The 13,607-nt window shown below is 45.6% G+C and overlaps 1 protein-coding gene across 6 annotated transcripts in view; it reads left to right on the forward strand.

The window, feature by feature from the left end:
- Positions 1–13,607, forward strand: part of FNDC3B (fibronectin type III domain containing 3B) — a 392,297-nt gene that overhangs the window by 274,555 nt on the left and 104,135 nt on the right. For all 6 annotated transcript variants that reach the window (XM_075937961.1, XM_075937956.1, XM_075937959.1 and 3 more), the window contains exons 10-11: positions 4,483–4,621; positions 5,663–5,716. In XM_075937961.1, coding sequence (XP_075794076.1) covers positions 4,483–4,621; positions 5,663–5,716 — 193 coding nt within the window. The remainder of the gene's footprint in view (positions 1–4,482; positions 4,622–5,662; positions 5,717–13,607) is intronic.

The raw sequence follows: 13,607 nt of genomic DNA on the forward strand, positions 1-13,607 counted from the left end.
TCCATAAATAAACTTGCATGAGCAGCACTTAGTATGGAGATCATCCTAGGTCTCAGTGACCTTGGCAGCATTTCTAAGTCTTTATGTTTTCCCACAGTGTTCTTGAAAAAAAATTCTGCATTAGGCACTAAAAAAATGTCAGGTTCTTTCATGCATAGCTTTACCTGCATGATGAACCTGCATCATTCTTCAAGTAGTATATTTTACTGCAGCCACTTCAAACACAGTCTCTCTTCCTCCCTTCCCCCCATCTTTCAATGAGTTTCCATGTGTCCATCATATAATAGTTAGGGGTGATAGTGAAGTCTGGACTTTTTGAAGGCACTCATGTTTTTTAAGGCACATTCTACCTTACAGCTTCAGAAACACAGGTCACTTGTAGTTCATGGGGTGGTGTCAGGTTCAGTGATCCTTCTAAGATTTTCCATCCATGAGTGGAGTGAGTTTTCGCTTGTGCGCCAGTAATGAGGTCATGTGCACGTGTTTGGATGTGTGCCATGCCCCCCGAGCCCTGTTCCCAGGCAGGACTGCCTCGCCCCCTCACCCCACCCCTCCTGGGGGGGGGATAGGTCTTCCCCCTCCCACATCCCTGGGAGTGCGGCTCTCAGGGCAGCCTGTGTGCAGGGCAGAGGCTGCCCCAGGCTGTTCCCAACAGGGCTGGCTATGAACCCCAACCTGGGGCAGAGGGAAGTTGCTGCCAGCCTCCAGGGTTTTCAGGGAGTGAAGTGAAGGGAGTGGAGCTGCGACATATGGGGAGCCAGCAGAGGGTTGAGGGGGCTCTGAGAGTCAGAGGGCAGTGAGGGGGGAAGAGAGGTATGGGAGGGGGAAAAGGGGTGCAGGGAGCCCCAGCCCCAGGAGCAGCCGCACTGCAACCCCAGCTCCAGCTTTGGCAGCAGTTGCCCCACAGCCCACCCAGGGAGCAGCCAGACAGCCACCACTCAGCTCTGGTTGCTGTTCCAGCTGTGGGAAAGGGCTGGCCCTGGGCCCCAGAGCATCTCCGGCCCCCATAGCAACCCTGCTCTGCCACACAGCCCGGTGCTCCTGCAGCAGCCTGTCTCTGCCATGCAGCCCAGCCACCCCTGGGGCAGCCCCATCTTGGGGGTAGTCTTGCTCCACCATGTGGTCCACCTGGCCCCAGAGTAGTCCCAGCCCCCCGCCACCACATGGCCTGGCCATCCCCGGAGCAGCGCAGTGCCACCAGAGCTGGAACTGGGGCCACGGTGAAGCTCCCTGCTCCAGCCATGCATGCGGGGCAGCTGCCCATTACACAGCCCCGCCTGTCACCAGAGCAGGAACGTACCATGCCACTAACCTTCCAGCAGGAAAGTGAGTGCCGCTGCGCAGCTCTGCAAAGGAGGTTGGTGGACGTACGATTGTTTGTGCGCGGCCGCACAGGTGCGCACCTTAGAGGGAACTATGGCCAGGTTACATTCTTGTCCCTCTTGAGTTTTGGGTGGGCTGTAGTTCTGCCTGGTGGATCCACAAAGGTAAAAGATGAAATGAGCAGGCACCTGTGGCACCCTAAACAGGGGTGGTCCGTGAGTATAGGCCGACTCGGTGGTCGCTTAGGGAGCCGCCTTCAACGGGGTGCCCGATGATGACGTCACGGGGCGCCTGGGGCACCCAATGATTACGTCAAGCCAATGATGGCCGTGCAGGTGGGGGCGCCAATCTCGCGTTCCGCCTGTGGCGCCAGTTGCCACAGCTGGCCTCAGGCTGCTCCTGACCCTAAAGATGCATGAGACGTAGGAGCACACACTCTACTATTTTCCACCTGAGGAAGTGAAATACAAGTTGGGAGTGAGTAGGATTGGCAGGGATCTTCCTAGGTAATCTAGTCCAGTTCTCTGAGCTCAAGGTGGGACTAAGTAATAACCAGACTATTCCTGACAGGTTTGTCTAATCTGTTCTTAAATATCTCCAATGATGGAGGTTCCATAACCTCCCTATGCAGTTTGTTCCAGTGCTTAACCATCCTGACAGTTAGGGTATGTCTAGACTGCATTGATATTTCGGGATTCCAATACTTCCAGTATCCCAAAATAACAATGCCGCATCTTTAAAAGCACCCACTATTTCCCAGAATAGCGGGCATGCTATTCCAGCATCCCTGTAACCCTCATTCCACGAGGGTAAAGGGATTTGTCGGAATAGTGCCTTATTTTGAAATTTGGCACATTCAAAATAAGCTCTTTCGACTTAGACTCGGAATAAGCTATGCAATTTGCGTAGCTTATTCCGACAGAAGGGTGCTATCTAGATGCACCCTGAGGAACTCTTTCCTAATGTTCAACCAAAACCTCCCATGCTGCAATTTTAGGCCATTGCTTCTTGTCCCATCTTTACAGGTTAAGAAGAACATTTTTTCACCCTCCTGCTTATACCAACTTTTTATGTACTTGACATCTGTTATCCTGTCCCCCATCGGTCTGCTCTTCTACAAACTAAACAAAGCCCGTTTTTTTTCAATTTTTTTTCTCATAGGTCATGTTTTCTAGGCCATAAATCATTTTTGTTTGCTGTCTTCTAAGACTCCCTTTGAAAGATTGGTATCTTTCCTGTAATGTGGCTTCCAAAACTGGACATACTGCACCATTTGAGGTCTTTTCAGAGTGAATTACTCCTTCTGTCTTGCCTACAACACCTCTACTAATACATCTGAGAATGATGTTCATTTTTTTGCAACAGTTTCACTGTTGACGTATATTTAGCTTGTGATCCACTATAACTTTGAGATCCTGTTCTGTAGTTGTCCTTCCTAGGCAGTCATTTCTATTTTGTACGTGTGCAATTAACTGTTCCTTCCTAAGTGGAAGTACTTTGCATTTCTATTTATTGAGTTGCATCTTATTTACCTCATACCATTTCTCCAGTTTGTCCAGATTATTTTGAATTTTAATGGTATCCTCCAAAGCACTTGCAACGCCCACAAGCTTTGAGTGTATACTGTGCCATTATCCAAATAATTGATGATGATATTTAACATAACCAGAACTTTTCCGTGCAGGACACCACTCAATAAGCCCTTCCAGCTTGACTGTGAAGCACTGATAACTACTCTCTGGGAACGGTTATCCAGCCAGTTATGCACCCACCTTTTAGTAGTTCCATCTAGATTATATTTCACTTGTTTGTTTAGGGACAGTATCAAAAGCCTTACTAAAGTCAAAGTATACCACATCTTCTGTTACCCCCATCCACAAAACTTGTTCTTCTGTCAAAAGAACTATGATGTTGGTTTGACGTAATTTGTTCTTGACAAAACCATATTGACTGCCACTTATGACCTTCTGTATGTTTTTACAATGATTGCCTGAGTATTTCCTCCAATACTTTTCTGGGTAGTGAAGTTCAGCTGATGTTTAACTGTAACTTGGTTGAAGGAAGTGTATTTGACTACTGTGTAAACTTCCTCCTCCCAAGTACACAAAACACAATAGACCTGGAATGCAGCCTCTGTGCAGTTTGCCTCATATGGTATGTTGTCAGTAGAGTTTGTAGACTAACATGCATATTCATATGGATACCACCCTTAAACTAACACTGCTGAATGAGAGTTGAATGCTGGTTTTTCAGTGAATGCGTTAATACTGTTCACCCCTTGTTTCTGAGGTGTCTCTTGCTATATTTTCAAGAAGATTTTAACATAGTGGGCCAAACACCTGGGCTGTGTCTACATTGGCATCCCTTTCAGGAAAAAGGATGCTAATGAGACACATTGCAATTGCAAATCCGCGGGGGATTTAAATATCCCCCGCGGCATTTGCATTTATATGGCTGCCGCTTTTTTCCGGCTTGGGGATAAGCCGGAGAAAAGCACCAGTCTAGACCTGATTCTCCGGAAAATAAAGCCTTTTCCGGAGGATTTCTTATTCCTACTTTATTTTCTGGAGAATCATGTCTAGACTGGCGCTTTTCTCCGGCTTATCCCCAAGCCGGAAAAAAGCGGCAGCCATGTAAATGCAAATGCCACGGGGGATATTTAAATCCCCCGCGGATTTGCAATTGCGATGTGTCTCATTAGCATCCTTTTTCCGGAAAGGGATGCCAATGTAGACACACCCCTGCAGTAGTCAAGAAAAATGGTGGTACAAATGTCCACCAATAAGAAGGTAATGATTAGTTTGTGGAATTCTTTAAACTAGCTGTGGTGGCGATTCAGAAGGGTCCAGGGCTCCCAGCCACTGCCATGACGACCTCAGGAGCAAATCACCACCAGAGTGCCCTCAGGACTTGGCTGCCCCAGCCCCGCCCTTTCCACCTGAGACAGGCTCACCTCCACCTTTCCTAGAGGCGCAGCAAGTCTGTCGGCCCCCCTGATAATATGTATGTTCTGCTGTGAACTATTTTGAAAATTCATACTGAATAAAATATAGCAAGGAGAGCTGGGATGTGAGAGTGTGGCATTACAAATGCTTGAGAAAATGCAAAGCTTGTTATAATTGCCAGCAAATTCATAAATCCATGCATGTTCATTTTCAGGGTATATGCAGTGTACAATTCAGTAAAGGGATCCTGTTCAGAGACAATTAGCTTCACCACTCACAGCTGTGCTCCAGAATGTCCATTCCCACCCAAACCCTCTCACAGGACCAAAAGTTCCCTAACCTTACAATGGAAGGTAAGTAACATAGTGTCTGAAACCTAGAAAAACAAAGTGAAATATAGTTACCTACAATTAGTGTAATCATTTTAAATTATTTAGTGCTGTGATACCATTGGTTTCTGTTGCTTTAAAATATTTCATTTAATTGTTTTAGGTATCTAAAACAATAATCAAAAATTCATTAGTTGAGGAGCTGCACATATTAGAGGCTTGGAAATAACATTTGAAACATTTTGCCAGTTATAAATCCCAAGTTAATTGACTAGTGATGGAATTTTTTCCCCATCTGATGACTGCTTGATTACCTATAATTAGGATGGGCAGAATTATTTTTTCTTAATAGTTTAGATGGACATGATCAATGTTTATTTTTAAGCACATTTTATTTGAATTTATTTGTATGTATTATATTGTATCTGTCATGGCTGCGATATGGGGTCTGCTGGCTACTGTGCCATGTTTTTTGGCATTGAAAGCCCTGTGGGGTGGGGGTGGCGGAAGGGGAGTAGGGGTTTGGTTTAAAATAGCAATTCCAATTGGCGAAGAGAAGCAGCAAGGTAAGGCTCAACCTGGGATGGGGGGGAGGGGAAAAGCGAGGGGTGAGAGAGGGAAGAGACAGGCCGGATGCAGACGTCACTCTGTAGTCCCACAGGAAAACTTTTTTTTATTTATATATATAAGAGAGAGAGAGAGAGATATGATATCTGAACAGCTCTCAAACCCCTAGGCCCGGTCCCTCCAGGTGAGGAATAATGGCCAGACAGTGTGACAGCTTGCATTGCTGTTGCCCATGCTGTAGGGTTTTTGGTTTTCTTACAGACTTCAGATTTGTGGTTTCTCAGTGTAGAACCTTTTACAAGCACTAAAGTGACTTAACTTTTAAAAGTATATCTAACAACTTTCATCCTTTTCTTATTACCCACTAAAATGTTTGCCAAACTGTGTGCAAAACAAGCTCTGGTTTCATTTTAAAATGCAGCCATTTGGCAGGGGAAAGGAAATGTGTTTGTAAACTTCTTTCCAAGATCTCTTTTTGTTGTTGTTGTTTTGTTATAGGCACCCATTGACAACGGTTCAAAAATCACCAGCTACCTGTTAGAATGGGATGAGGTAAGTGGTACCTAATTACAGAAATGTAAAAAAACAAATGAAATGACTTATTTAATAACTTTCTAGTATGGCATGTGTGCCATGTAAAGAAGAAACAAAATACAGGACTATGTAGCACTTTAAAAACTAACAAGATGGTTTATTAGATGATGAGCTTTCATGGGCCAGACCCACTTCCTCAGATCAAATAGTGGAAGAAAATAGTCACAACCATATATACCAAAGGATACAATTTAAAAAAAATGTAAAGAAGAGTATTCAAACACGGGAGAATCAAACCATAGAAAAAGAGAGGAAAGATGGGGAAGCTGGTTTTCTATCTGACGTCTTATGTATAGCAGATTATTTTGTACCTTTTTAGTTCATTTATTTCCTGATCAGGTATTTGGTGTAATGGGTTTATGAATTAATTAAGTTATAATGTGGTAGTAACTAGGAGCTCCAGCCAGTGTTCCAGGACAGCACTCTGTTGTGTTCACACACCCAACAAAAACACAACCCTGCCTCAAAGAGCTTACGATCTGCTCTAGCAGTCATTTCTCATAGAAAATCCCTGCTGACTTCAAATTAATAATACCATTTATGTAATGGCTACACTGTATTGGTTACTTTATAGATGCTATAAAAAGATGATGAGATCTGTGCCCCAAAGAACTTACATTCTAAGTAGACAATGTATCCTTGTGGGGGGAGAAGCGGGGGGGGGGGGAGGCGCTGGAGCAGAATTGTTGAGCATACTTCTTGTTTTCTTCCGTTATGCCAGTATTATTTTGGCACCGTTTTTCAGAAGGGAGGTTTAGGGAATGGAATCTTCATTGGAAGATGTATGTATTGAAATGAGACTTTATGGGCACGAGGACAAAATCATAGTGGGATTACAGAGGGGTTTCTGGGTTTAGGGTCAGCATGAAATAAGGTGCCAAAAGCAAGAATGGGGGGGTCTGGAAGGGGATGGTTGTTTATGCTATGTGAAACCACATCTACCTGCCTTATATAAGAATATTATTTTGTGAGTAGTCTTCAACTGCTGCGCTACTGACATATTCCCAGATCATTATGCTACGTCTGACATCTGGAAGCACACACTGTGCAAACATTCATTCTATGCAGTATCACAGCAAGTGTGCCCTGCATGAAGAGAAACCCACTGAACTAAAGAAATTAAACAATAGCTGAAGAATGGCTTGCTGCCTACAATGCACAATGAAAGAAAAGGCTAGGAACCATTAAATAAATAAATAAAAAGCAAGCCGGAGAAGACTGAAGTGGTTGGTGGGGAATCCGTCCATTTATTATTCTCATATATTACTTCACCATAGACACAAATTCATGCACCATAACCTGGAAAGCAAAGTGGAGAATTAGAATAAAGCAGAAAACAAGCTGCTGCCATCCTTTCTCATGTAAAACTCTTCTTAACTTCAGTGGGAGTGACCAGGAAAGGATGAGGTGTCAAAATACGGGACACTTCTAAAATGCAAAAGGTGAATGAAAAAGAATGGAAACTAATAACATACCATTAATAGAGTATGAATACCTTGTTAGGGTGTAAATTTGTATCATCTCTCTTAGAGCCTAATCCAGAATTCATGGAAGCCAATTGAAATGTTCTCACTGTTGCACAGCTCCTAAATAATAACATTGAAAGGGTTTTAGCCTATAATGATAATGGTAATACTTTTGCATTTACATTGACAATTTAAATTGTCAAAAGATGTGTAATATCACTTCTCTTCTGCAGAAGTTCAGTTAAGGTACAGAGTGTCTCATGTAATTTGCTCCAAGTAGCACAGTGTTTCAGCATAGTCCTGGTCTGGGCCATCCTTAGGATTGATGGTACCCTACGCAGTACTATTAAATGCCCAATGGCAGCTGGGGAGGAGGACAATTATTTAGAAATGTGATGTTATAATCCTCAGCAACCAACTAATCAAATATTTTTAAAACATATTTTAAACTAAGGTCCTGTTGACTTACACACTCAATTCAGAAACTTGGAGCCTATACCCAGGGCCAGACGGAGGCATGGGCGAGCCGGGCAGCTGCCCAGGGCGCCAACCCACGGGGGTCGCCTGATGGTAGCTATAAGGGGTGCGCGGCGTCCCTTGCAGCTGCCATCAGGAGCTGTGCGCCCGGCTCCCGCAGCACTAGCCCCGTGGTGCCAGACAGCAGCGCCCTTGCCCCTACGGCTGCGGGGCCATACATGGCCCAGCGCATGTGCTAGCAGCGCTGGCCGGGCCAGGCTGGGCAGCGCATGCGCCGTGTGCCTCGGAGGGGCCCGGGCTGTGCGCCAGCGGCCGTGGCACGCCTGGGCCCAGGGCGCCAAAAGGGCTCGGGCCAGCCCTGCATATACCTGGGAGTGGAAATGCCTGTTAAATGGCTTCATTACCACTTGAACAGCTTTCACAGTTTTGATTTTCCACTAATAGCTCTGGCAGACTGTTTCATTTTAAGTTAACTACACTCACCAGTCTAGAGCAAACAGTCACAGAACAGGGATAGGAAATAAGGAAGCAAGAGTTTAACTGGTTAACCAACAAGTTTCAGCTTATCGGTCCCTATTAACAGCTAAATTCCCATGGGGCCAGCAGCACTGAGAGGTGGTAGGCTGGTGGTGCTGGGAGCCTGATGGAATTTTAATCAGTTACACGGTTACTATTTTTAACATTTTTTACATCCCCAATAGGAAGAGGTAGGTGGGTGGACCTTAGACCCAGTGGTGCCCCAAATTTTCTGGTGCCCTACACAGTTGCCTATTCTGTATATGGGTAAGGATGGCTCCGGTCCTGACTCCCAGACCTTTGGTCCAGCTACCAGATTGATGTTATTACTAGGGAAGAAATATAAAGTTGGATCCATGAGTGGATCCTTGGTCAGTGAAGAAGAGAGAATAATGGGCACAATTGTAGGCCTCATAATGTTTTGATATGACTCTGAGTGAATTAAAATCTAGAGCTGCTGGAAGTGGGAAGCAAACCAGATGGTTATCGCAGTCCTCTAGTTGTTATATAGCTAATGCATGGATTGAAGTATTTTGATGGAAAAACTGTATTAGCAGACAGAAATGGACTGCTGAGTTGATGTGTGAATGTGAACTGAAAACAGAATGTGGTCCAAAAGGATTCTTAAAGTCCAGGAGGTAAAGTGTGAGAATACAATTGTCTCTCCAGAATCTCATTTTTCCACCTGAAAGAAATGTATTTTGGAAAGCAAAGCCTTGACTCCTTCATTTGACATTTCCCCAGTTCTAATGTCTCTCTATACTCTTGTAGATATGTCATTACATAAGATATAACATCTAAATATGTAGTAGTGTGCACACTGAATATTATACCCTCTCACATAGTTATGTCAAATGCATGAAAGGGAAAGCACAAACTTTCTGTTACACTGTTGAGCTGTATCTCAGTGAAATCAAAATATAAATGCACAGGGGAAGAGATGAACACATGCCAGGCAACTGCAAATGCTTAGCCAAGTCTCAGATAGAGCAATATTCATTTGCTAGAGGGCACAGAGTAAAATATAAACACAAGAAAAATAGTGGTGAGAAGGAAATTAAATTGTGTCCATAAAGTAGAAGGAGCTTTGCATGAATGGAGAATGAGTAATCTATCAAATAAATGCAATTAGAAAGCCACCCTGAGAACAATAGTCTGCTTTCAAAAAATTATACCCCTTCATAGTGAGGGATGGCAGGGAGTTTCCTGTGAAAAACCCTTGTACTATGGGAACAGCAACACACATTATCAGGCCTACTCCTGCAAGAGAAAAGCTTCATGCTACAGAATCAAAATTGGCATTGAGCAAAAGTGAGAACCAGAGAGCAATAAAATGGATCAAGGGAAGGCACAGAGCCAAAAGTCATGCAAACTGGCACATCTTCCTGGAAATAGAATGGGAGTGCCTTAGAACCCCCTTTGAACAAAACCTTGCAATCTGTTCACACTAGTAAGGGTTTTTAGCAGCCTATTAACACTTCATAGCAGCAACCAGCAACAGGTGCTCTCACTCTGACTCTGTGACATATTTCTGTATCTAATGTTAAACTCTGTGCAAAGGGAAGTTCTGTGGCACCTTGGAAACTAAACAAAATGTATAGAATCATGAACTTTTGTGGACAAAACCCACTTCATCAGATGAGTAGGAGTGGAAATAAAAGAAACCAAGATATATAGCTACAGATATAGGCAGGGCTCGCCGAGCCACAGAGAGCCCCGCTCGCCAGCTGCGCTGTCTGGCGTTCTGCGCATGCACAGATCGTTCTGCACATGCGCAGATCACCCGAACCTGGCTCTTCCGGGATGTAATCTACTTGCCATGAGCGAGTAGATTATATAGATTGTCGAGCCCTGGATATAGGTATCAGTAGAATATATCAGGAAGGATACTATGTCATGAAGGAATATGTCAGGAAGGATACTATCAATTGACTTTGATTCTTATCTGCTTCGTTTTAACTACCCAATCTTCAGATACTTACTGATTCCCTCTAGCTTCCTGTCTTCCATGGGGTTGCCAGGTGTCAGGTATTCACCTGGACAGTTTTCGTCCAATTAAAAAAAAAGGGTCCAATTTGCAGGCTCCGTCCAATTAAAAAAAAACAAGAAATACCAGGCATGTGAAATGTCCGGTATTTCCTGTTTCCCTCAGATGGAGGCCCGGTGGGGACAATTTTCCCCTGCTGCATCTGGCGGGGGAGTGAGGAGCGCAGCAGATTCGTAGTGAAGGGGGGCAGGAGGGGGCACTTGCCAGGCGCCACGCTAGGAGAGTGCCGAGTTAGTCTATAAAGTTCTACTAGACCTTTTTTTTTGTTTTTTCTGTAACAGACTAACTCTGCTACCCCCTGAAGTAGAATAAGTGCCTCTCAATTGTAGGACCCATGTTAATAGGTTAATTAAGTGAACTGGATGTGTCCTATTTATAGGTGAAAATGTGCATGATAGAGGTAGGAGAAATTGGTTTTGTGATGTGCCAGCCATTAATGTCTTTATTCAGGCCCAGAGTAAGTGTCAAATCTGTACAAAGAAATACCTTATTGTTTTACAGGCTGTCTTCAGTTAGATTTTGAGCATTTAAAATGCTTTCAGGAATTCAGATAGTTTATTTTGAAATATGAAAATGGTGATTTCTGCAAAAGCATGGCAGAAGGGATATGACACTGGCCAGTCAAGGGCCCAGGCAGTATACTACAATGCAGCAAGAGGTGACACTTTAAATCCATTGAGGGTCACAGTCACTGAAATTTCCAGGCTTGTAGATTTCAGCTGGTCAGAGCCTGGTGTGCTGTCAGTGCACTCTGCAGGACTACAGAAGTGCCCTTGTGTGAGATGTTCATACTATGTCCCCAAGGCTTTCCCGCAGTGACTCAAGTAGCTATCCAAAGAACATTGTCAGATTTTCTTGTAATCAGCTCTTTTTTGAAGACATCTGCTGTGTGTTATCTTTTTATTTCCTCAGTGGGACAGAGAATAAATGTGGCAGGTACTACCCAGAAGGGCCCAGTTGTGAAGCCTAATGCTTCATATAATTGGGGAATTTGGGACTTACGAGAGTCCCAAACTTGGAGAGTTTTTATCTGTACCAAGCACATGATGGTGGTATCTGAGAGCCTGAGTAAGAGGTATAGTGATAATATTCCCTTATAAAATTGTTTCTACTCAAGGGACACAGGTTTTATTAAATGAAGAGACTTGAATTGACTTAAAGGGGTATTTTTTGTTATATGGTTTCCTGCATTTTCTTGTGGGGGTTTCCAAAATCCTCACTAACCCTTTGTTTTAGATCACAGCACAAATTAATGGGCATTTGTTTTTTCTGGAAAGATAGTGAGACTCCATGATTGTGCTCTCAGATAGTGAAGTCAAGGGATGCCCCATCCTATTCACATAGTATAAGTGTTAATACTTTCTTTGATATTTTTCTATGCCAATTTTATCCTACTTTCTTCTTCTTTCTCCAAATGAGAGATTTGAAGGATTTCCTCAGCTGCAGGGTCTGCTACCCTTATGGCAAGCAGCTGAACACTAAGAACATCAGTACAATCCCCACAGCAATCTATACTAGAATGTTTTATTTTTTTCCTATTTGCACTAGGCTGGCTTTAATGTTTGCTGGTTTTCTTGTCCATGTAGTAAATGTAACAGATATACCTAGCATTGGGATTAACATAAGGATTTTTTTTCCTGTTTGGAAAAATAAATGAAAAATATATGTGTGTTATTTCAATGATTGTATTCTTCAAACATGAAGGCTGGTGTGAGAGTTCAGAAGTGAGGAGGGGTAGGGAATAGGTGGCTTAGTGCAGAGGGTTGGAAGGTATGTGGAGGATCAGAGTAGGGAGAGAAGGTGCTGAAGTCAAGGTTGTGGGAAATGAAGCATTCAAGGCAGGGGGCGCAGGGCAGGTGGCTGGGAGGTGGCAGGGAGGGTTACCAGGACCACCTGTGGTGATGAGAGTAGTGCTGCTCCAGCAGCAACTCCTCCTAGGAGGTCGGGAGAGCACTCCTCTGCCAGTGCACCTCACCCAGTTGCCCTCCTCCACAACCTACAGGCTGTCGGGGGTGAGGAGAGGGGGAAGCAGGCTCTGGCGCAGTGGTCCCCAACCTTTTGGGGCTGCCGGGCGTCCGGGGGCAGGGACGTTCACATGCCACACGTCCAGGGGCGGGTCCACACATGTGCTGTGCTGCACCGCGTGCCCGGAGCAGGAGCCACCCATGCGCTGTGTGCCCGGGGCCGGCATCGCGCATGCGCCCAGGACAGGGGCCGCCCATGCGCCGCACACCCGGGGCTGGCACCGCACATGTGCTATGCGCCTGGGGTTGGGGCCGGCCCAGATCATTCAACGGGCACACATAAATGCCCCGGCGGACGACATGGCGCCTGCGGGCACTGCATTGGGGACCATTGCTCTGGCGTATGCAGCTCCTGCCAGTCACCCCCTTAACCCTCCACAGCCTGAAGGCTGTCTCGGGGGCAAGGCTCCAGGGGCTGCTGTCTCCCTCCAGCAGTCTCCCCCCCACACACACACAGCCTCCTGGCTGTTAGGGTTGCCAGGTGTCCGGTATTGAACCGGATGGTCAGGTATTTTTGCCTCCTGTCCGGTAAAAAAAAAATTCAGAAAATACCAGACACCTAACATGTCTGGAATTTTCTGATTTTTTTTTCTCTGCCAGGAGGCGAAAATCCTAGGTGCTTACTGGGTTCCGTAGGGGAGCTGTCCAGCCCGGCGCAGGGAGGCAAGATGACGGACGGCAGCCTATTAGGCCCCAAAAGCCTCAAAAGCATTTCTTAAAGGGGCCATGCTGGTTTTTTTTAAAAAAAAATTTCTTAACAACTCTTGGCATCTTTTTTTTCAGTATTTTTTCAGAAACCATCTGTCAACCCTACTGGTTGTTGTTGGGGGGGGGGGTGCTCAAGGAGCTGCTCCCTCCTGCAGTGAACCCAACCCCCTCCTCAAACACCCACTCCCCCCCCCCCCCCCCCCGCACACGCACACACAGCCTGCAGGCTCTTCCCGGGGAGCAGGCTCTGATGGCTGTCCTGCCTCCAGCACCCCCTCTCCCTCCCTGCAGGCTCTTCCCAAGGGTCAGTCTCTGAGGTCTGTCCTGCCTCCAGAGCCCCACTCCCATGGCCTGCATGCTCACCACAGGGCAGGTAGGCTCCAGGTTTGGAGAAGGGGAGCTCCTTACCAGTGTGCTGTGCTGGCAGGCAAGTTAGTGGAGCCCCAGACCTGCAGGCCACTGTCTTGGTGCTGCAGCTGCCTCCAGTGGCCACTTTCAGTATCACATCCCTCCCCTCTCTGTGCTCCTCCCTTTCGTGTCCCTCTGCTTTCTGCCCCTTCCCTCTCCATAGTCCTATTCCTGGCTCTTCCTATTTTCAGGGCACAACCAAA

This window comes from Pelodiscus sinensis, chromosome 10, assembly GCF_049634645.1.
Source record: "Pelodiscus sinensis isolate JC-2024 chromosome 10, ASM4963464v1, whole genome shotgun sequence".
Lineage (NCBI taxonomy): Eukaryota > Metazoa > Chordata > Testudines > Trionychidae > Pelodiscus > Pelodiscus sinensis.